Source organism: Procambarus clarkii, chromosome 60, assembly GCF_040958095.1.
Source record: "Procambarus clarkii isolate CNS0578487 chromosome 60, FALCON_Pclarkii_2.0, whole genome shotgun sequence".
NCBI classification, from domain to species: domain Eukaryota; kingdom Metazoa; phylum Arthropoda; class Malacostraca; order Decapoda; family Cambaridae; genus Procambarus; species Procambarus clarkii.
In genome coordinates, this window is record NC_091209.1 from 16,733,105 (window position 1) to 16,757,143 (window position 24,039).

At 43.5% G+C, this 24,039-nt stretch overlaps 3 protein-coding genes across 3 annotated transcripts in view; 1 reads left to right on the plus strand and 2 right to left on the minus strand.

Moving 5' to 3' along the window:
* Positions 1-17,622, minus strand: part of LOC123766965 (uncharacterized) — a 29,375-nt gene extending 11,753 nt beyond the window's left edge. Inside the window, exons 1-2 of the mRNA XM_069307608.1 lie at positions 17,567-17,622; positions 4,228-4,347 (exon numbers count right to left, since the gene is read on the minus strand). The gene's annotated coding sequence lies outside the window, so the exon portion shown is untranslated. The remainder of the gene's footprint in view (positions 1-4,227; positions 4,348-17,566) is intronic.
* LOC123766964 (U-scoloptoxin(01)-Er1a) lies at positions 1,253-4,188 on the plus strand. Its single transcript, XM_045756449.2, has 2 exons — positions 1,253-1,272; positions 2,836-4,188. Exon 2 carries the CDS (start codon positions 2,851-2,853, stop codon positions 3,226-3,228), a length of 378 nt encoding a protein of 125 aa, XP_045612405.2. The 5' UTR covers positions 1,253-1,272; positions 2,836-2,850; the 3' UTR covers positions 3,229-4,188.
* A 1,096-nt stretch (positions 17,623-18,718) lies between the features above and the next one.
* LOC138353892 (uncharacterized) lies at positions 18,719-22,334 on the minus strand. The gene is made up of 3 exons (XM_069307310.1): positions 22,242-22,334; positions 20,042-20,412; positions 18,719-19,395 (listed from the first exon to the last, which is right to left on the minus strand). Exons 1-3 carry the CDS (start codon positions 22,332-22,334, stop codon positions 18,951-18,953), a joined length of 909 nt encoding a protein of 302 aa, XP_069163411.1. The 3' UTR covers positions 18,719-18,950.
* Between the last annotated feature and the right edge of the window lie 1,705 nt (positions 22,335-24,039).

Below are 24,039 nucleotides of genomic sequence, written 5' to 3' on the forward strand. Positions count from 1 at the left end.
ATATATATATATATATATATATATATATATATATATATATATATATATATATATATGTCGTACCTAGTAGCCAGAACGCACTTCTCAGCCTACTATGCAAGGCCCGATTTGCCTAATAAGCCAAGTTTTCATGAATTAATTGTTTTTCGACTACCTAACCTACCTAACCTAACCTAACCAAACTTTTTCGGCTACCTAACCAAACCTAACCTACAAACATAGGTTAGGTTAGGTTAGGTAGGGTTGGTTAGGTTCGGTCATATATCTACGTTAATTTTAACTCCAATAAAAAAAAATTGACCTCATACATAATGAAATGGGTAGCTTTATCATTTCATAAGAAAAAAATTAGAAAAAATATATTAATTCAGGAAAATTTGGCTTATTAGGCAAATCGGGCCATGCATAGTAGGCCAAAAAGTGAGTTCTGGCTACTAGGTACGACATATATATATATATATATATATATATATATATATATATATATATATATATATATATATATATATATATATATGTCTAACCTACGCTAGATTTTACGTCTATTACGTTACTTGATATCGTGTCCCAAGTTATGTCAAGTTTCTCTCAGACGAATTATTCTTTCAATTTAGGTAAGGTTCCTCTCTAACTTAGTATTCTTCAAAGTTAGGCCAAGTTTCTCTACAACAAAGTATTCTCCCCAGTTGGGTCAAGTTCGTCTCCAATGACGTATCGTCTCAAGTTAGGTTAGGTTTCTCTTCCACGAAGTATCGTGCCAAGTTAGGCCAGTTACCTCACCAACTGGGGAGCCACTTGACCTCCACCTCGTCTTGTAAGGCTCGTGCTTACAGTCAAATTAAGCACAAGTAGTTACGACGCCGCCCCAGGACAGAAGGTAATGGAATAACCGCCTCACTCACCTTGGCTGACGATTGTCCATTTGCGCTTCCCGACTGCCATTTACTTTCAAATTTTCATTTCAATCCTCGGTTGCGTCTGCGGCTTCGACTAGCGCATCGGTTAACCAAATTAATTCTTGTATAAAATCCACTCAAATCAAATTGATTTTTGTATCATAATGTATCCATGGAAACGATGAATTTAGATGTATATATTACCTGGCTGATTTTGCAATGAAATTAGATTTAATTGGAAAGGAAGCAAGAGCCAGAGGTTTCGGAGGCGGTGCCGGCCCTTGTCCAGCTGATAGGCGGTTTCCTTACCCTTTTGCCTCGTATATAAGCCAATGGTGCCGCTGGGCGCCTCAGTGCACCCTCTGGTATCCTGAAGGTAAGACGCACACACTCACCTCTCTCGCTATTATGACTTGTGAACGTGACCTGGGGCCAGATTCACGAAATTACTTACGAACGTGTACATCTTTTCTCGATCTTTGACGGCTTTGGTTACATTTATTAAACAGTTTACAAGCATGAAAACTTGCCAATCAACTGTTGTTGTTGTTATAAACAGCTTCCTGGTGCTTCGGAGCTCATTAACTGTTTAATAATTGTAAACAAAGCCGCCAAAGATTGAGAAAAGATGTACAGGTTCGTAAGTGTTTGCGTAAGTGCTTTCGCGAATCTTGCCCCTTGTGAAGGAGTACACGCCTACACTGTGTCCTGACGTTGGCCTGCGTGTTCTCTCCTCTCACTGGCTGACACATTATAGCGACTGCTAGGTAAAAGACGCTTCTAGAATATCAGACAAGCCGCCATTTTTTTGTAGCATTCCGATAAAATTTGTACTAGAAATGTTTGATATATTGTTCCGGTCATAATACATCATATTCTCATAATACATCATATTCTTATACAAATATCATAATTTTACAATGAAGCTTAGTGACCTGGTTGAAGAACTAACGATCCCGGGTTCCATTACCGCGGAGACGGTTGGGCACGTTTGCTTTCCACTGATGCTACATGTTGTTGTTGTTGTTGTTGTTGTTTAAGATTCAGCTACTGGGAACTAAAAGTTCCAAGTAGCACGGGCTATAGCGAGCCCGTGATGGACTTACCAGGCACAGGAGCGGGGCTGAAACTTGTGATGCTACAGTTTACCTAGCAGTTAGTAGGCACGAGAGTGAGACGGCTGTTGTGGGCTGCATCCTGGGGACAGGCCTACCCCCCCCCCAGAGTCCTACGAGGTTCCCATCCCCCGACAGGTGGAAACTAGAAAGTGAACCAAGAGCTAAGATCAGCGACCATGTATACACTCCTCATACCTGGCAATTTCTTCGCTTGGGTTTGGGGACGTGTTGGGCTTTATAGTGCTTATTTTATAATATGTTCCTTTCCTGTAGCTATTGATCTAGTTAACTATGATATCCTCACCAGTTCTACAGGTAGACGAGGAGTCATAGCAACATGGATCAATAGTTGACGCCGATCCCACACATTTGAGACTGAAGGTCCGCCGACGTTTCGGTCCGTCGGATTAAGTATCATGTTCTACTCTAGTAAACACTGAGACAAGTAACAAGTTTCACATGCATTTAATCACACACACACACACACACATATATATATATATATATATATATATATATATATATATATATATATATATATATATATATATCTTCCCTACATACAACCCAACCCTTATACGAACAAGCTGACACCCTTCTATTATACGTCCATGAGAGAGAGAGAGAGAGAGAGAGAGAGAGAGAGAGAGAGAGAGAGAGAGAGTGAGAGTGAGAGAGAGAGAGAGAGAGAGAGAGAGAGAGAGAGAGAGAGAGAGTGAGAGTGAGAGTGAGAGTGAGAGAGAGAGAGAGAGAGAGAGAGAGAGAGAGAGAGAGAGAGAGAGAGAGAGAGATAAGTAACAGCAGCCTCCTCCCCTCCTCAGATACACACCAGCATCATGAAGGTGGTCGCAGCTGTAGTGTGCCTGGTGGTGGCGACCACAGCCAGGTCGCCATACCTGCTCCCGGACGGCTACATCGAAGTCCTGGGCGGGGAACCAAACAAAGTCTTCGACTGCGCCAACCGCGCCTACGGCTACTACGCCGACGTGGCCAGCGGCTGCAGAATCTTCCACGTGTGCGACCCCGTATATGACGAAGAAGGACTGACGGTGGTGAGAGTAGACCAGTTCTCCTTCCTGTGCGGGAACCTGACGATTTTCAGCCAGGAATACCTCACTTGTACCCTGCCTGAAGAAGCCTTCCCGTGCGACCAGGCCGCGACCATCTACGAGTCTTCAAACGCAGAGTTCGGCAAGATTCCCGAAGAGCCGTAAAGAGGTTCTTCTTGCGCGACCCTTTCGGTCCTGCCAGTAGAATTCCTAGTCCTTCGTGTATTGTTTGACTTCTCCCAGGTGGAATCCCCAGGCGAGGAAGGAAGGCCCATCGTCTTCCTCTCTCGTCTGGGGGGCTCCAGTGTTGGCTGTCCCGTGAGTGGCTTCTCTTTCTCCTTTCTCTGTTCGGTAATATCTTTAAATTTATTTCAATATTTTTCCCTCCCCCTGATTCACGTTGCCACTTTATTGTCTGTAATATCTTGCATCATCTTCACTTATACAACCTCCACTGATACTGCAATCATTGACACCTAACCCCCCACCCCTTCTGGGAAGGTAGCTTGACCCCAAACACCTGTTCTGGGAGGTTCAGTTAACTCTTACACCTGCTCTGGGAGGTTCAGTTAACCCTTACACCTGCTCTGGGAGGTTCAGTTAACTCGTACACCTGCTCTGGGAGGTTCAGTTAACTCTTACACCTGCTCTGGAAGGTTCAGTTAACCCTTACACCTGCTCTGGGAGGATCAGTTAATCCCTACACCTGCTCTGGGAGGTTCAGTTAACCCTTACACCTGCTCTGGGAGGATCAGTTAACCCTTACACCTGCTCTGGGAGGATCAGTTAACCCTTACACCTGCTCTGGGAGGTTCAGTTAACCCCTACACCTGCTCTGGGAGGTTTATCTAACCGCTACACCTGCTCTGGTTCAACTAAATCCCCACCTGTGCTATGGAAGATTCACCTATCCTTTTCATCTGCTTTGAGAGGTTACCCAACCTCCACACCTGCTTTGGGAGGGCGACATAACCCCCACATACCTACTCTGGAAGGTTCACTTAACACCCTACACCTGCTCTGGGAGGTCCACCTCAACGCCACACCTGTCATTTCACACCTGTGGCGATTATTGGGTGTAATATTGCCTTTTGGATATAAAATAATAAACAATGAATACATGAATGTTTTGTGTTGGTGAAGAGGTTGCCTCATTTCACTCACCTGCACGTGATGAGTTGATGTACGTGATGAGTTGATGCACGTGATGTCCGTGTGGTGCCTGATGTCATGGGGCGTCCGGCTCCCAAAGTGTCATAGCCAGATGGCATGGAGGTGGTGTCACTGTAAGTATGAATTGAATGACAACAATAAATAAAGAGGGTTGAGGACAGCATCCATCTGACAACATATGTTGTGACATTAATGTAAACACTCAAACGTCAAGGTCGTCAGATACTTATCAACTCGGGTGCCAAGTCATGTAGGAACACCAGGGAATGACAGTGCAGATGAAGTTGCAAAACTTGCAACTAAGAGGAGGAATGCAGACAATTTTCATATCACAGAGTCCAGCGCAGATGAGAGGAAATGTCAACATTGTGGAGAAATGCCCTACAGCTCACTGGAACATTATCTAACATAGTGCAGTTACGAACTAATAGTAAGATTTCAAAAAATGTCAACAGCGTAAAAGAAGTTGTTGGACACATGGAACATAGTCTTAAATTGGTGAATATATGAGTTATAAATACTCATCCATCGCCTCATCATCCATAAACACATGGAACATAATCTTAAATTGGTGAATATATGAGTTGTAAATACTCATCCATCGCTTAAAGTAAGACTGAAATTAGTAACACTTAGTGGGCCAACCAGGGGCCAGATTCTCGAAGCAGTTACGCAAGCACTTACGAACCTGTTCATCTTTTCTCAATCTTTGGCGGCTTTGTTTACTATTATTAAACAGTTAATGAGATCTGAAGCACCAGGAGGCTGTTTATAACAATAACAACAGTTGATTGACAAGTTTTCCTGCTTGTAAACCGTTTAATAAATGTAACCAAAGCCGTCAAAGATTGAGGAAAGTTGAACACGTTCGTAAGTGCTTGCGTAACTGCTTCGTGAATCTAGCCCCAGAGCCTTAGGACTCACGCTGGAATATCCCGGCAAACAAAAACAAAATGAAAAGAGGGAAGAGGAAGAGGAAAAGTAAGAATTGTTTTCTTCTGAACTGCTTTCCTGTCTGTTTCATTTGGGGGAAGGAAGAGGGAAATAATAAAATTTCTTCTACTGGAGGGAATAATATAATCCATTCCTTTGCTGGAAATATAAACAATTCTTTTGGCGGGAAATAATATAAACCATTCTTTTTGGCGGGAAATAATATAAACAATTCTTTTGGCGGGAAATAATATAAACCATTCTTTTGGCGGGAAATAATGTAAACAAATCTTTTGGCGGGAAATAATGTAAACAATTCTTTTGGCGGGAAATAATATAGTTCCTGAAATCCAGCATGGACAAAAACAGCGGAGTCGACCCCAGGGCGCGTTCTTGTACGCCTGGATGTAAACACCTGCCCCCAACACCAGCAGGAGTCATCAGCCAACACGTGAGCAGACGAACACGGGAACGTAACACCTACGCAATATGCTAATGCAGGTTTTTATCACCAGATTTGCACATTTCCCGCGTCGTATTTTAGCTAGTTATGAGTCAAACAGCTGTTTAGGAGTCGATGCTAAGCGATAAAGATAAGCGAAGTCTTCACGTTGCGAGCTCCATGCTGAATGGAGGTTTAGAGGCGAATGGCTTAGGAAGGGAAAATTGTGTTCTTAACTCGTAGACTGGAGTGGAATCTATATAGCAGCATGCAACAGAATAGATTGAATTAAAGGTACAAGCTATATAGCAGCATAGAATAGGTTGGGATGAAGAGAGTTGAATTGGATTAAGGTAGTGTGGGTTAAGGTGAGGTGAGGATAGGCTATCCAGACCTTGAGACTGGGATAGAGGAGTTAGGTCCCGAGACCAGGTGAAAGTGTGTGTGTGTGTGTGTGTGTGTGTGTGTGTGTGTGTGTGTGTACTCACCTATTTGTACTCACCTATTTGTGCTTGCGGGGGTTGAGCTTTGGCTCTTTGGTCCCGCCTCTCAACTGTCAATCAACTGGTGTACAGATTCCTGAGCCTACTGGGCTCTATCATATCTACATTTAAAACTGTGTATGGAGTCTGCCTCCACCACATCACTGCCTAATGCATTCCATCCGTTAACTAACCGTTGTGTGTGTGTGTGTGTGTGTGTGTGTGTGTGTGTGTGTGTGTGTGTGTGTGTGTGTGTGTGTGTGTGTGTGTGTGTGTGTGTGTGTGTACTCACCTAGATGTGTTTATGAGAATGAGTTCCAGTTCTTGGATCCCTAACAATAAATGACAGTCGCTCTGCATCCTCTGACTTACCTGAAGATGTAAACTGACTTACCTAAAGCAATTAACTGACTTACCTTGAGACAGTCAAACGTACCGACACATACTGTACGTGTCTCCAGACCTTCCTGGAGACACATACACATAGCCACCTTCCATACATACAAAGAAAACCCATTAACGTGACACATCAATGTGAAAATCAGTAGGAGCCCTGAGAAGGATTCGAACCTATGCTCCGGGTACTCCCAAGCACACGCCTTACACCACTACACCACCACATGGTCAGCAGAAATGGAACCTGGGATTCAACTGAATCCTCTAGGGTTCCTGAGGCCTTTCTTACCTCCCTTACTTCGGCTTTGATCAGATTCCAACACTTTTGATTTCATGTTTACAAGTATCTACAAGGAACGTGGGAGCAAACGTTTAACGTTTTAATGCAAGCGTTTTGATGCAAACGTTTTAATGTAAGCGTTTTAATGCAAGAGTTTTAATGCAAGCGTTTTAATGCAAACGTTTTAATGTAAGCGTTTTAATGCAAGAGTTTTAATGCAAGAGTTTTAATGCAAGCGTTTTAATGCAAACGTTTTAATGTAAGCGTTTTAATGCAAGAGTTTTAATACAAGAGTTTTAATGCAAGCGTTTTAATGCAAGAGTTTTAATGCAAGAGTTTTAATGCAAGAGTTTTAATGCAAGAGTTTTAATGCAAGAGTTTTAATGCAAGCGTTTTAATGCAAGCGTTTTAATGCAAGCGTTAACATTACGATTATGAGTCGCATATAAATATATGCAGCGTAAAACTTGAATGGTGAGAATTTGTGTCTTGTTTTGAAAAGGTAATTACAAAGCCAAAGTTTATCTATTCAGCCGTGTGCAAACTTCGGGAGGGAAAATATCAGTTTAAGATACACGAAAAAAAGACCCCACAGCCAGTCCTTGAATGATTGAAGACCAAAGTTGTCAGGGGGAACAGCCCATCCTTATAAACAAAGGTCAAATGATCATTAATCCAACCGCAAATGCCTTGTTTATGAATGAAAAATGGTTTACACACGACTCCAACCCGTCCTCGACTCAAGTCCATTACATCCAGCGGTCGACCCCACAGACGCATTCATAAATTTTAACTTGCTGTTCATTCAAAACAGGAATTTTCTCAAGTATAAATTAATATTATAACATATTAGCATATTGTGTATATATAGGCATAGGATAGGTTAGGTTAGGTGTTTAGGTTCTGTTGGCGATTATTTGTATTTGTAGTACGTGGGTGAAGCATTTATAGCGTTGTGATTCGAACAAAATTCGTCAGTGAAGCACTTGTTCCGGATATGTTCGAACTTCAGCAGTTGTGAGTCGTGTGTAAACCGCTTTTCATTCATAAACAGGGGGTTTGGCGGGTGCATGGAATCACTTTTGGATCTTTGTTTGGAGGACGGACTGCACGACTCACAACTGACGTCGTCCGAACACTTCCGGAACAAGTGCTTCACTGACGATTTTGTTCGAACCACAACGCTGTAAATGCTTCAACCACGTACTACAAATGCAAATAATCGCAAACAGAACCTAAACACCTAACCAGTGCCTAAATATGCACAATATGCTAATATATAATAATATATTGAGAAAAGTTATGTTTTGAATGAATAGAATGTTAAAATTGATGAGTACGTCTTTGGGGTCGACCGCTGGATGGAATGGACTTGGACTGAGGACAGGTTGTTGTAAATGCTTCACCCACGTATTACAACTACAAATAATTGCCAACAGAACCTGAACACCTAACCTAATTTACGCATAAATATGTACAATGAACTACGTCTTTCAGAGTAGAAGTAGACATGTAGAAGTAGAAGTAGAGAGAGAGAGAGAGAGAGAGAGAGAGAGAGAGAGAGAGAGAGAGAGAGAGAGAGAGAGAGAGAGAGAGAGAGAGAGAGAGAGAGAGAGAGAGAGAGAGAGAGAGAGAGAGAGAGAGAGAACACACTATGTTTGACCCATCACGTAACAATGAAGGAGTTGTCCCAGTCACTTTCTCCTGTGTGGGTACTCACCTAGATGTACTGCTCTAGATGTGATCACCTACATGTACTCACCTGCATGCAATAACTTTGTTCCCCCATTTTTTTTATCAAATTGACATTTTAAATTTTGTACACACACACACACACACACACACACACACACACACACACCAAAGAGCCAGAGCTCAACCCCCGCAAGCACAATTAGGTGAGTACACACACACACACACACACACACACACACACACACACACACACACACACACACACACACACACACACACACACACACACACACACACCCCTGTCAGCCCCCCACTAAGTACCCACCTAGGGCACCCTCCCCCCACCCACCCCCCTCCCCCCACTCACCCCCCTTCTCCCCCTCACCCCTCTCCCCAGGACCTCCCTTCTCCCCCATCCCCCATGCCCTCCCTTCTCCCACATGCCTTCCCGTCTCTCCCACCCCCATGCCCTCCCTTCTCCCCCTCCCCCCTAAGCCCCCCACTCTCCCCCACCCCACCTAAGTCTTCCCCTCTCCCCCACTCCCCTAAACCCTCCCCTCTTCCTCACCCACCTCAGCCCTCCCTTTTCCCCCACGCCCCCCAAGCCCTCCACCCTTTTCTCTCCCCCCAAGCCCCCCCATCTCCCCTATCCCCCACAGCCTCTCCCCCCCCCCATGCTTCCCCAACCCTCCCTCTCTTACCCACCCCCTGTACCCTCCCCCTCTTATCCACCCCCTGTACCCTCCCCCTCTTATCCACCCCCTGTACCCTCCCCCTCTTATCCACCCCCTGTACCCTCCCCCTCTCCCCCACCACCCCAAGCCCTCCCTCCTCCACCAATCCCCCCGTGCCAGGTCCCCCCAGCTCCCACTCACCCCAGATCCCAAAGGTCCCCCCCAGAAAAGAAGCAGAAGAGAGTCAGTTTCAGGGTGATGTACTCGAACATAGATGGGATCACAAGCAAGACAAGTGAACTAAGGGAAAGAGCACAAGAAGTTAACCCAGATGTAATCGGACTCACTGAAACAAAACTCTCTGGAATCATAACGAATGCCGTGTTTCCCCAGGAGTATACAGTAATAAGGAAAGAGAGGGAAGGTAGAGGAGGAGGCGGAGTGGCCCTACTCATGAGAAGGGAATGGAGTTTTAAGGAGATGGCCATCCCGGGCTGTGAGGAGTTCAGAGACTACATAGCAGGCACCATAACAATGGGAGGACCAAGAATAGTAGTAGCAGTAATATACAACCCTCCACCAAATGACAGGAGACCCAGTCAAGAGTATGAAAACAACAACAAGGCAGTTAACACTATAATTGAGAGGGCAGCCTCTGCTGCCTGTAGAAATAGATCCCACCTGCTCATCATGGGCGACTTCAATCACGGAAAGATTGACTGGGAGAACAAGGAACCGCATGGAGGCGAGGATACGTGGAGAGCCAAACTATTGGAGGTGGTGACAAGCAACTTTTTAACGCAGCATGTCGGAGAACCCACAAGGATGAGAGGCAATGACGAACCAGCGAGACTCGACCTAGTCTTCACTCTGAACGACTCCGACATAAGAGAAATCGGTTTTGAGGACCCAGTAGGAATGAGCGACCACAGTGTGCTGGTGTTTGAGTACTTGATTGAAGAAGGGTTATTGAACTCGAGGAGGGATACCGAAACCAAAAGGTTAGCATACCGAAAGGGAAACTATGAGGGGATAAGAAAATTCCTAACAGATATAGCATGGGAAACAGAGCTCAGGGGAAAGACGGCCCAAGATATGATGGATTACATCACGCAGAAGTGCAAGGACGCAGCAAACAAGTTTGTCCCAGTCCAAAAGGAAAACAGAGAAATGAAGATGAGAAACCCATGGTTTAATCAAAGATGTAGGCTAGCTAAGCAGCAAAGTAAAAGGGCATGGAGAAACTATAGGAATAACAGGACACTGGAGAGCAGAGAAAGATACCAGAATGCCAGGAATGAATATGTCAGGATGAGAAGAGAGGCAGAAAGACAATACGAAAATGACATCGCAAGCAAGGCAAAGACTCAGCCTAAATTGTTGCATAGCCACATTAGGAGAAAAACAACAGTAAAGGAACAGGTTATGAGATTAAGGATAGGGGCGGAAGGATTCACTACAAATGACAAGGAAGTGTGTGAGGAATTGAATAAGAAATTCCAGGAGGTCTTCACCTTAGAACAAGGAGAAATTCCAGAGGTAAGTGAGGGAATAGCTAACCAGGAACCACTGGAAGAGTTTGAGATTACCAGTGGGGAAGTAAGGAAGTGTTTACTAGAGTTGGACGTGACGAAGGCTATAGGCCCAGATGGAATCTCCCCTTGGGTTCTAAAGGAAGGAGCAAGAGAACTGAGCCTACCACTCTCCATAGTGTATAACAAATCACTGGCAACAGGGGAACTGCCAGATACTTGGAAAGCAGCTAACGTAGTCCCGATATACAAGAAAGGGGATAGACAGGAGGCACTGAACTACAGGCCAGTGTCCCTAACCTGCATACCATGCAAGCTGATGGAGAAGATTGTGCGAAAAAAACTAGTGGAGCATCTGGAGCGAAGGAACTTTGTAACACAGCATCAACATGGGTTCAGGGATGGCAGGTCCTGCCTCACAGGGTTACTTGAATTCTACGACCAGGCAACAAAAATAAGGCAAGAAAGAGAAGGGTGGGCAGACTGCATATTTTTGGATTGTCAGAAAGCCTTTGATACAGTGCCACACAAGAGGCTAGTGCGAAAGTTGGAGATGCAGGCTGGAGTGAGAGGGAAGGTACTCCGGTGGATAGAGGAATACCTAAGCAACAGGAGACAACGAGTCTGTGTGAGGGGTGAGGTCTCAGATTGGCGAGACGTCACAAGTGGAGTCCCGCAGGGGTCAGTCCTTGGACCTATACTGTTTCTGGTATATGTAAATGATCTCCCAGAGGGTATAGATTCGTTCCTCTCAATGTTTGCCGACGATGCAAAAATTATGAGGAGGATTGAAACAGAGGATGACAGTAGGAGGCTACAAGATGACCTGGATAGACTGAGTGAATGGTCCAACAAATGGCTGTTGAAGTTCAACCCGAGTAAATGCAAAGTAATGAAACTAGGCAGTGGAAACAGGAGGCCAGGCACAGGATACAGAATAGGAGATGAAGTACTTAATGAAACAGACAGAGAGAAAGATCTAGGAGTTGATATCACACCAAACCTGTCTCCTGAAGCCCACATAAAGAGAATAACGTCTGCGGCATATGCGAGGCTGGCTAACATCAGAACGGCGTTCAGGAACCTGTGTAAGGAATCATTCAGAATCTTGTACACCACATATGTAAGACCAATCCTGGAGTATGCGGCCCCAGCATGGAGCCCGTACCTTGTCAAGCACAAGACGAAGCTGGAAAAAGTCCAAAGGTATGCTACTAGACTAGTCCCAGAACTAAGAGGCATGAGTTATGAGGAAAGGCTGCGGGAAATGCACCTCACGACACTGGAAGACAGAAGAGTAAGGGGGGACATGATCACAACCTACAAAATCCTCAGGGGAATCGACCGGGTAAACAAGGACGAACTTTTCAACACTGGTGGGACGCGAACAAGGGGACACAGGTGGAAGCTGAGTACCCAAATGAGCCACAGAGACGTTAGAAAGAACTTTTTCAGTGTCAGAGTAGTTAGCAAATGGAATGCATTAGGAAGTGATGTGGTGGAGGCTGACTCCATTCACAGTTTCAAATGTAGATATGATAGAGCCCAATAGGCTCAGGAATCTGTACACCAGTTGATTGACGGTTGAGAGGCGGGACCAAAGAGCCAGAGCTCAACCCCCGCAAGCACAATTAGGTGAGTACAATTAGGTGAGTACACACACACACACACACACACACACCATAGAAAGAATTAAACATTATTAAACATCAATAAACATTATCTTTAGACATTCTAAATAATTTTATCAGTGTCAGGGTAGTGATGTGGTGGAGGCAGAATCCATACACAGTTTCAGATGTAGATATGATAAGAGCCCAATAGGCTCAAAAATCAGAAAAGTTGATTGAAAGTCGAGAGGCGGGACCAAAGAGCCGAAGCTCAACAACCGCATCAGAGATGGTCTGTTAAATGTCTTCTAGAATTGAACACTGAAAATTGTAATTATATATAGCTTGGAGAAAGACTTAGACGAACCCTGCACAAATATGGAGGAAATAAAGAGTCCATTGGTGGAAGACTAGGGGGGTCATCTGGGGTCATCTGGGGTCAACTGGGGTCAACATCTGGGGTCAGCAGACGATGGTCAACATTTTGGGGGTCTACCCCCCCCCCCCGGATGGAGCTAATCAGCAGAATAACGTCAGCAGCATATACAAAAATGACAAATGTCAATTGTCAGCTAGAGAGAGTTAGTTGAACCTTTAACTAACACAAGAAAACCCTCAGAATACTGCTCTCAATAAACGTGAGACCAATCCTCAAGTATGCAGCCCTGGTGTGGAAAAGTGTAAGAGGTGCTTAGTTAGACAGGTCGGAATTGAGAAGAATGAACTACATTGACAATTCAGAGAACTGTAACTTTATTACGATGATGCCAGGATTAGTGAAAGGGGACATGATGACAACGTTAAAGATTTTTTGCTCTTAAGAGTTGTAAATTTACGGAACTGGTTTATATGAGATGATGTTGATGATTTAATGCAGGAAGACTCATTACGTTAACCAATTGACTGTTGGAAAAGCGTATTTGGGAGCTAAAGCCTAACTCTGCAAGTACACCTCTCTCTCTCTCTCTCTCTCTCTCTCTCTCTCTCTCTCTCTCTCTCTCTCTCTCTCTCTCTCTCTCTCTCTCTCTCTTGGTTCATTCTTTATTTCTCTCCTGATCATGTTTATCTTCCATTTCTGTGTTTAGTTCTCTCGTTCCCTCCTTCTCCTTTCTTTCCTCTTCCTCACCCTGATACTCCTCCTCCTCCTCCTCCTCCGCCTCTACCTGTTTCATACATTTCATCACACAGGGAAAGTTCAATGCATGTCATACATTAATACAGGTAGAAAGTTTGTGTTGCATCTTTTAACATCCTTGTTAATGGTTAGCTATCTGTGTTAGGTGTCTATGTTAGGTGTCTGTGTTAGGTGTCTGTGTTAGGTGTCTGTGTTAGGTGCCTGTGTTAGGTGTTTGTGTTAGGTGCCTGTGTTAGGCTGTGCCTGTGTTAGAGGGGGGGCGTGTGTTAAGAGGTTTATATTTTAGAAGGTGGTTGTATTAGGGTGGTGTCTGTCAGCTAAGTAAAGATGAGCTAACCTCATGAAGGTGAAGGTGAGATTAGGTCAGGGGAAGTGAAGCTCAGATGAGATCCGAGACATGATGATAAATAAAAACCAAAGAATTCAACAAAGACACCAAAAGAAGACAAAAAATCAAAATACATAAAAAAATGGCGATTCAAGCAGATAGAAGACCAAACAAAGATATCCCAAATTGTTGTTGTTTAAGATTCGCTACTTGGAACAAAAAGTCCTAAGCAGCACGGACTACGGCGAGCCCGTAGATATCCCAAGGCCCACGGAACTCGCCTGAAAGTAGAGTTTAATCAGTGTAAAAGTACCGAATTCAGGAGTCGCATCACGTGGCGGGCGACCCTCCAGGAGACAACCAGCAGGGGAAAGGCTCCTCGTCCAGCGAAATGAAAGCAAAGCGCCGGCTGAAGGGAAAGGGTTGGGTTGGGATGTTAAGAGAATACTGAACACCGGACAGTACGCCACTAGGGACCAGAGGACGGTGTCGTCACCCTGCGTCTGAGGCCACGTGGTCTCTCTCTCTCTCTCACGGGGGGAAAGTAGCGTAAAAATCAGCTGTGATAGTGTTTACGTGCTGCTTGGCGTAGCAATGAACCGTGGTGTTGTTTACAAGATACCTGAATCAGCTGAGATAGTGTGTGTGTGTGTGTGTACCTTGATGCCTGACGTAATAGTCGACAGTCATATGATTTACCTGAGAGAGAATCAGCTGTGTTATTGTTTGCAATTATCAGAATCAGCTGTGATATTGTTTACAATTATCAGAATCGGCTGTGATATTGTTTACAATTGTCAGAATCGGCTGTGATATTGTTTACAATTGTCAGAATCAGCTGTGATATTGTTTACAACTGTCAGATTCAGCTGTAATATTGTTTACAACTGTCAGAATCAGCTGTGATATTGTTTACAATTGTCAGAATCAGCTGTGATATTGTTTACAATTGTCAGAATCAGCTGTGATATTGTTTACAACTGTCAGATTCAGCTGTAATATTGTTTACAACTGTCAGAATCAGCTGTGATATTGTTTACATGGCGTTTGGTTCAGAAAACAGCCGTGATAACAGTTACCTGCGACGTGACGTAAGAATCAGCTGAGAATGTTATTGTTTACACACGCCAAGGTGTAAGATACTATAGTACTATACACAATATTATTGCCGTGAGCCCTGATCATGTTATCAGCTGACTATATTATGAATGGGAGTTTTGTTGACATAAGGCAGTGCGTTGTTATTGGTAAACATATACTTCGAAACCCTCTCCCTCCCCTCCTCCCCTGGTTACTCCGAACGCCCCTGTCTACTACGTACACCTCCTGCTTCATTCGAACACAACCTGGCAACTCAATACAGCCTATCCTCCTGTTCTGGTAGTACTTATAGTACCGATGAGGACCATAGTACATATACCGACGTACAACTAAATTAGAAAGTACAAATCTGAACTATTGAGTTGGACAAACCGGAATTTTGTTTAACTTGTGTTGCTTTGACAAACAAAACTAGCCTAACCTCCCTAGGCCTAATACACGATATCTGAGGCCTAATATAGTACATATGTGTACTATAATAGGCCTAGCAATATTTAAGTTTGTGTTTTAGGTTCATTTATTTTAAAAGAACGCCTTATTAGTCAGTATTCTACTATCTAAGAACGTACGAATTCGTGACTACTGACGACCGTTACAATGGGAACTGTCTAGACAGGAGAATGGGTTGCATCAGGCTATTCCGTACACCCCCCCCCCCATCCTCTGGCTGCTCCGAACACCACCTGACTACTTCGTACACCGTTATACATCCACTGTATTCTTGTGAAGATGAATACTGACTGAGCGAATGATTTTGTATAACATGAAGCCAATCAAGCACCCATCACCTGAACTATCTATAGTTAAGTGGACATATAAACACTGGTTGCAAGAAACACGACCACTGGTTGGCAGGAAACTGATTTTATTTTAGGTTTAGGCCTACCTGTCTTTGGAGGGTTATTAATGCCTTTGAAGCTCTGGAGGTTAATAAGGCTAATCAGCCTCGCCCCACCGCAGGATGGGGCATGGGGCGAGAACACCCAGTATGGTAAGTATGCCTGAATGCCCGAAAAGCTATGGGTATTAGTGACTTTAGGTATTGTATGTACTGGCTCTATCTATAAATTCAACATTATGTTCGTAACTCATCATCTAAGTATGTACTTTTACCTGAATAAACATTTGAATTTGTAAGAGAAGCCGGCGAGAGGTTGCAAGGAAGCCTCGTCCGCCATTATAATTCATTCGTTGATAGACGTTATACAAGTCGATGGGCTCCGTGTGGGGTTGTGTGGTGTCTATCTCTCTATCCTCAGCCCGAGAGCTAGCCACCTAGCCAGATATAGCTAATCATTCACCAAGTCATCTAGCTAACTTTGTATCCAGCAAGTACTCAAGTAACCGCCATATTCGTAAAAAGTTTGTTCCAAAAATTAAATTGTTCTTGAGGCTACATATTTCTCCCACTCTGGTCTGACTCGTTTTTTGTTTTCCCTGGACAATTCTAAGGGTAATAGCGCAGTCTTTAGCTTATACTCATCTAGTTGTGTTTGCGGGGGTTGAGCTTTGGCTCTTTGGTCCCGCCTCACAACTGCTGCAACAGAAGCTCCTCTCCTTACACATAACATGTTAAGATTCTCCTAATGTCCTGAATAAAGGGAGTTTTAAATCTTAAAACTTGTTGATTTTTTATTAATATAGATACATAGGTATTTACGTAGCTACCCTGAACTATATAAATGGTTACATAGTATAAATCAAGCGCTCGCTATATCATACAAAGATAGTCATATATGTGATGGCTCGTTACTAGGGAGCATGGGATCAGTAGCCTACACTGACCGACTTTTTGGACGCTTCGAGGATATCCTTCAGAACACCAGAGTGGAGAAAGTAATGGCAAAGCTCCAGGTACCTGATACCTGGAGGTCTGAAAGGTGTACTGGGTAAACAGCCAATGCCGTAGTGATATCATGACAGTTCCTGCTCCGAGTTTACACATGTGTAAACTCGAGATATAGTGAATATATCAGTAGAGATAGTGAATATCCGTCACCTGTAGCCACAGGATAATGGTAGCCTGATCCTGGCAACCACAGTGACGCATTGTCTGATGGACGTTGTTGTTGTTAAAGATTCAGCTACTGGGAACAAAAAGTTGCAAATAGCACGGGCTATGGTGAGCCCGTAGTGGACTTACTTGGCACAGGAGCGGGGCTGTAACTTGTGAGACGATTACTGCTGCCTCTTATGGTTTCCTGCCCAGCTGACTCTTAGACTAGGATTTTGTGTAGCTTTACTCACTTGTACTCTTAGGGTCTTAATAGATGAGCCTGCTGTTATTTGCCTTACGGGCTCACCATAGCCCGTGCTACATGGACATTTCGTTTTGAGTAGCTAAGTCTAACAACATGTTATTTGCCTTGTGAATTTCTCCAGAAGGGTACAGAATCTAGGTCGTTTATTTTAATTAAAATGTTTAAAACAAAACCACACATACAGGATCATTTATGTGGTGTGTCAACGTCTTAACACTTCCCTTGGGTGACTTTAGTTACACAGTCGTGATATATATTTGATAAAACCCTTGGTCCGTATAAGAGATCTTAACCTACAGAAATCATTGTATAAGTCTGCACACAATTTATATACGAAAATTGGACTCCATATATATAGCTATTACACAATATGGTTTACAATAATGTTATAATCTGGTTTTATTTAGAATACAATTAGTGGCTTAGCTGGAATATCTGGGCTGTGAGAAAGGAGCCTTCACCTGAGACGACCTGACGCGCGTCCAACCACCGCCATCTTGCTCCTGTGTCTGACGACATATTGGCGCGCGATCCTAAATACCTGCCTTAGAAAATCTCTGAATATTCGCATCTAATAATACCCTATTTGTATAAAATATAAGAGTCCACTTTTCATTAACAAAAGACTTTTGTATAGTCTGCTGATTAGCTATAATCCCCAACATATATAGAGGTACTACTTAGCTGGGCGGAGGGATAATGACGATCTTCGGTCTGCCAGCACTCAGCTGCCATAAAGCCTCTTTCTATATAAATAATTCTATACATTTTTTATCTACATTCGTAACATTGCCCATATATATATAGGTACAGTGTATATTTAAATAAGACTTAATTTTATACGGGTTCTCTTTGATTGTAGTTTGTGATTTATTGCCTATCTGGGCCGAATGTTTGTAGCAAAATATAGTCTTAACAAATGAACATATATATAGTTTCAACAATACAGGTAGGGTTATATAGGCTCGGTTCAGTTTCAATGTTGTTACATGTTAATTTACGTGAGATGGTATCCATACAATTTATATTCTGATAACCATTATGTACATCAATCAGGTTATATATATGATTGCTGCTATGAAAATCTAGCCGCCTTATCATGCAGGACAGCGTCTGGTGTATTTATCTTGCACGCCATAGGCTGGGATCTTAATCTCAAACATGCCATGTAATTTGTCTGGTTATCTAATAATATCAACTTGCTATGTTTTAATCCCTATTAACAAACCCCTCTGCTTGTGCTGAGATCGGTTGTAGTTGTAAAAGTAAAACTTTCCAAAGTACCTATCGTATCTTCGTATTTCCTATAAAAACATCTAGATACAGTATTTATTTATTTATATACATACAAAAAGGTACATTGGGTTTGTGAGAATACATAGCATAGTATTTACAATCTTGTAAAGCCACTGGTACGCGCAGCGTTTCGGGCAGGTCCTTAATCTAACAAATAATTTTAAGTAGGTAAATTCTAGCAGAACAGTATTGCAATTCTGCAGACACTACTGTTGCACTGTATACCATAGTATATGCATACCTACACAGCAATTAATACTGATATTGGCAAGGCTTTGAAAGACAAAAGGATCAGCTACAACTATTAATAGGCTTCATGAAGTTAAGAAAATTTACTGTCTACTTTAGATGATCTGAACACTCATCCTATCGGTCTTACTTTATGAAAAGTAAACAACATTTTTGCTGCTTTGTTTCGTTTTCAACACAGCTGTTTGCCGAGTAGACTGTGAAATTGACTTTCCTAACAATTGTGTTTGAATCAAATGTCATTAGTGAAGACCCTTTATTCGATTTACACAGAAATATGACTCATTGAGGATGTTATTCTCACTGGCTTAATAGATATGTCTGGGTCTTCTGGTGGTCGTAGTGGTTGTTGGCTTGGCGGTAGTAGTTGTCGTTGTCGGTTTGGCGGTAGTAGTAGTTGGCCTCGGGGTAGTTGTAGTAATGGTACACAAGAAGTTTGTGGGGCAGAAATAGAAGCCCGGTCTGTTTATTGAGGCCGGGGGCACGTTGCTGTTGACCAAGACGGGCACGGGGATGCCAAACACGAAGCGACCCTGCCGAGGAGCGTCGGTCTGCTGGGGGAGGGGCGCGGCGGTGACGGCGCCTACCAGACATACCACCAGGACGACCCAGGTCTTCATGGTGTTGGTGGGTGTAGAGACGGTGGTGGTGGGTGTAGAGACGGTGGTGGTGGGTGTAGAGACGGTGTTGGTGGGTGTAGAGACACTGGCGGTGACTCTGGTGTTGATGAGGTCGTTGGTGTCGTCTGGACAGGAAAGCCAAACACTCATTTACACAAATAACACTGGATTACTGTCAGTTTAAACCAGATAACTTTCAATTACAATCTAGTACAAATAAGCTTGCGATAGAATTTTGATATTTAAGTTACTCAGAAGCACTCCTTGATGCTCTTCACTTCATATTTAGAAGGAACAATGAAACATTTAGACGTAAAGCCTAATACTGAGCGCAAGGCGCCTCCCATACCACTTGGCTCTCACATAAGGGCTACCTACTCTCTCCAATGTAATAATTTCCCATATAAATTAATGTAAATATAATCTCTAAAATTGTAAATCATTTAAAGAAAAATACGTATAATATTTATGGGTTTAAAGTTCATGTTCTGTGATAATATGAAACACTTGTTTACTGAGAATTATGCTACTGTATATGTAATGTAGTATTGCCTTGTAAAAATTATGTATATATGATTTATATTGAATTTTATCAAATAAAGAAAAAAAAAGTTACGACTTGATAAAGGGTCCAGGATGGACGTCGTCACTTGGGTTAGGCTGTCTTCTTTGGCTTTGTTTTGGTTGTGTGACATTAGGAATATGTGAGCAAGACGAGGCTTTACGCTTGTACATGTAGCACTTGTGCAAGCTGAGAGTGCTTGTCCTTACCTGGCGAGGCTACATAGATACACTTGACGAAGCTGCAACGGTGCACCTGTTGAGAATAGATTATCAGCTGTTATTGTATGAGACACAGCTGTTGTGGCAGCAGATACAGCTGTTGTGGCAGCAGATACAGCTGGTGTGGCAGCAGATACAGCTATTGTGGCAGCAGATACAGCAGTTGTGGCAGCAGATACAGCTGTTGTGGCAGCAGATACAGCAGTTGTGGCAGCAGACACAGCTGTTGTGGCAGCAGATACAGCTGTTGTGGCAGCAGATACAGCTGTTGTGGCAGCAGATACAGCTGTTGTGGCAGCAGACACCGCTGACGAGGCTCCAGACACGCACCAGACGAAGGACAGTGACGGAATGGTGTCCTGTACCCCTGACCGTTATTATTATATACAGCAAGAGATGGCTACCCGGCGCCTCTCAACGCCGGCTCACACAAACTCACAAACACCTCCTCCCCCCATTATCATCCTCTCACACGCAACTACTCACTCTAAACTACTCGTCCTGTTACCAAAAACGTATAACAAATTTGTTGTGTTTACAGTGGGGGCTTGGAACTGTAGGTTGTCGAAGCGGAACACTGAGTCAGGTGACAGGTTTGAGAGACAGGGGAAAGCTATGCGATTATGTTGATCATATGAGCTTATCATTACTCAGCCAGCTTTAAGGTGTATACCCCGCTTGGTGTATACATACTGAGTATAATATACTCCTGGACGATGTTCAAGGCTAAAGTATACCTGCTGGAAGGTCAGTAAGCTATTACGATGGCCTTAATAACCCTTCAAAGGTTGACAGGCGTTAAAAACCTCCAAAAGTGGATAGGCTTTAATAACCCTTCAGAGGGGAACAGCCTCACGAGATTACAATGCCTCGTTTCGACTTGTTACAAGGTCATTCTGGTAGGCTTGATCACTGGTTGATCTCAGAGTGGGTCCATCTTTCACTATTTGTGTGTCTAGTGAGCTGTATCTTGGTGTTTCTAAACTAAAATGTAATTTGTTTCATTTTCATTAAATGTTTCTAGAATTATTTCAATCTAAAGAGCATCGTGTGTTGATTAGGAAATCATCAAAATAACGAAGCCATTTCATAGGTGGGATGATGCGGGAGAAGCCTATCATCCCACTTAATAGGTGAGATGATTAATGGTAATGGCCACTCTATTAAAAAATGCGTCACGTTAGCAAAAACAAATTATTCTCAGTAACAGTGAACTGGTCATTAGTGAGCAGCCTGACAAGAACGAGAATTTTTGATGTTTTTCGATGATGTGGGAGACAGTTTGTTCCATATATACCAGCACCTGAGGTGTTTGGGCAGTTTATATGGTGTGGAAGAGGCTATATGGAGTGCCAGATTCGTTTACAATCTTAGGTAGTGATGAGTATTTGGATTTTTAGGTGATGAATATATACATATTTATAGTTATTTATGTATGTTTTTAATTAAATTCATTTTCATATAATATACAATTAGTCTGTATTACACAATATAAAAAACTACAAATGTTCTAGCAGGAAAGGCCCAAGTACCTTGTACTGACCAGTGAATCACGTACCAGCGACTCACTTACCAGTGAATCACGTACCAGCGACTCACGTACCAGTGACTCACGTACCAGTGACTCACGTACCAGCGACTCACGTACCAGTAACTCACGTACCAGTGACTCACGTACCAGTGACTCACGTACCAGTGACTCACGTACCAGCGACTCACGTACCAGCGACTCACGTACCAGTGACTCACGTACCAGCGACTCACGTACCAGTGACTCACGTACCAGCGACTCACGTACCAGCGACTCACATACCAGCGACTCACGTACCAGCGACTCACGTACCAGCGACTCACGTACCAGTGACTCACGTACCAGTGACTCACGTACCAGTGACTCACGTACTGTCGTGCTACGGGGACTCACTAGTCACTCATGTGAGGCAGTGATGAGTTAACTGAACGAACGAGGATTTCTGCGATGGACACCTTTTCATTACTCATCTGACGTGCAGTAATGACTCATACATGTCCGCGGCAACAATGAGTGAATGTGGGAATAACAATGAAACAATAATGAATGATACAACGGTGCAACAATGCAGACAAAGTCAACGGTGCAACAAAGCAGTGAAAATCAACGGTGCAAACTGACTGAACTTCGACTCAGTTACGAGAGAAGCCTAGTTACTTTCCCGCGGGCCTCGGAGTGGTAGTAGTAGTAGTAGTAGTAGTAGTGGTGGTAGTGGTGGTAGTAACGAGACATATGATGTAGGAAGAGCATAGTTGCACGGGAGGTTTGGTGGGCAAGAGGTTGAAGGGGAAGTTGTTAGTGTTGAGGATAAGGGGAATGCCGAAGATGAGGCGGCCATCACGGGAATACTGGTGCTGGGGGAGCGGGGCGGCGCTGGCGAGGGTCAACACCACACACAGCAGGACGGTGCTGGTGGCGGTCTTCATGGTGGTGGTGGTGGTGGTTGTAGTGGTGGTGGTGGTGGTGCTTGTACTGGTGGTGGTGCTTGTAGTAGCGGTGGTGGTGGTGGTGCTTGTAGTGGTGGTGGTGGTGCTTGTAGTGGTGGTGGTGCTTGTAGTAGCGGTGGTGGTGGTAGGTGTGACCTGTGGACCATAAACAAAAGACAACTTCAGTTCAGGAAAGGTTTGTGCAAGTTTATCACACGGGCTCACCATAGCCCGTGCTACTTGGAACTTTGTTCCAAGTTGTAGTGGAACTTTGTTCCAAGTAGCGAATCTTTAACAACAAGTTTATCAAAATATGATAAACCTCAATCTCTGTCCTTTTTTTTGGTGTTGATCATTTTCTATTCAAACTATTCAATTGTTGAATAGTTTTTGGTGTAGCCTAATCACTGCGTATCTCTGGCTCTCTCTCTCTCTTTACCTGCATCTCTCCTACCATATGTTTTTATTCAACTACGTCTACCTCTCGTTCGTAAACACCTACACAAACACAGATGCACAGCCACGGCAAGATAGACTGAGGTTAACGAAGAACTTCATAGAAACACAAATTACTTGGCGAGTTAAGCTAATGGAAGCAGCGGTGAGAAACTTTCTAAGCCAACATGTGCCCACTTTCTATTACCCTTTACTATGATATATAGAAACCTCCGTGGAAGCAGGAGAACTACCTGAAAGTTGGAAGACAGGAAATAATGTGCCTGTCTACGAGAAAGTGAACAACAGGAGGCCCAAGCCAGTGTTCCTTACGCAAGGTAATGCTCAATAACTTTATAAAGGGATTCGTGGACCACCTGGAGGGAATGGCTTTTAGAAGCCAACCCAGCCATAAGTTCCGAGACCGCAAACCATGTCTCATACATGACGGATACTTATGACTGAGAGACAGAGATCAGACAAGAGAGAAGGATGGGCAGATGTCAAATTTTAAGGACTGGCAGAGAGCCTTCGATACGGAGCCCCACACGAGACTAATGTCACATGGGTAAACACGGATCACAGGGAAGATGCTTTAGTGTACGAGGGAGTACCTAAGCGACAGAATACAGTCACAATAATAAAGATACAAAGTCCACTACGGGCTCACCATAGCCCGTGCTACTTGGAACGTTTTGTTCCAAGTAGCGAATCTCAAACAACAACAACAACAGCCACAATAAGGGGAGAGATTTCAAAATGGGGAGATTATACCAGGGAAATCCCAAACTGGTCAATATTAAGATCTATATTATCCTCCTATATTATAGGACAATTATCTTTCATAAGAGGGAATTTTTTATATTTAATATATTTGCTGATAACGCAATAATTATGGAGGGATAAACAAAGTGCAAGACTGAAAAAAAACTATAGGACGATCTGAGCAACTTGAAAAATAAATGACAACAAGCGGTCACTAGAGTTAAACTCAAGAAAGTGCAAAGTCATGAGGCTGTGTGCCGAGGGATGTTCAGAGGAGGACTACCACAATCTTTGTCTTAAAAAACCTTGCTTGGCTTCAAGGAAAATAT

Coding starts and splice junctions, on each gene's coding strand:
- LOC123766964 (XM_045756449.2), top strand. CDS start 2,851: ATGAAGGTGGTCGCAGCTGTAGTGTGCCTGGTGGTGGCGACCACAGCC.
- LOC138353892 (XM_069307310.1), bottom strand. CDS start 22,334: ATGCTCTTCCTACATCATATGTCTCGTTACTACCACCACTACCACCAC. Junction 20,413..22,241: donor ACTCCGAGGCCCGCGGGAAA/GTAACTAGGCTT, acceptor TCAGGGGTACAG/GACACCATTCCGTCACTGTC. Junction 19,396..20,041: donor TATCTATGTAGCCTCGCCAG/GTAAGGACAAGC, acceptor TTTCCTGTCCAG/ACGACACCAACGACCTCATC.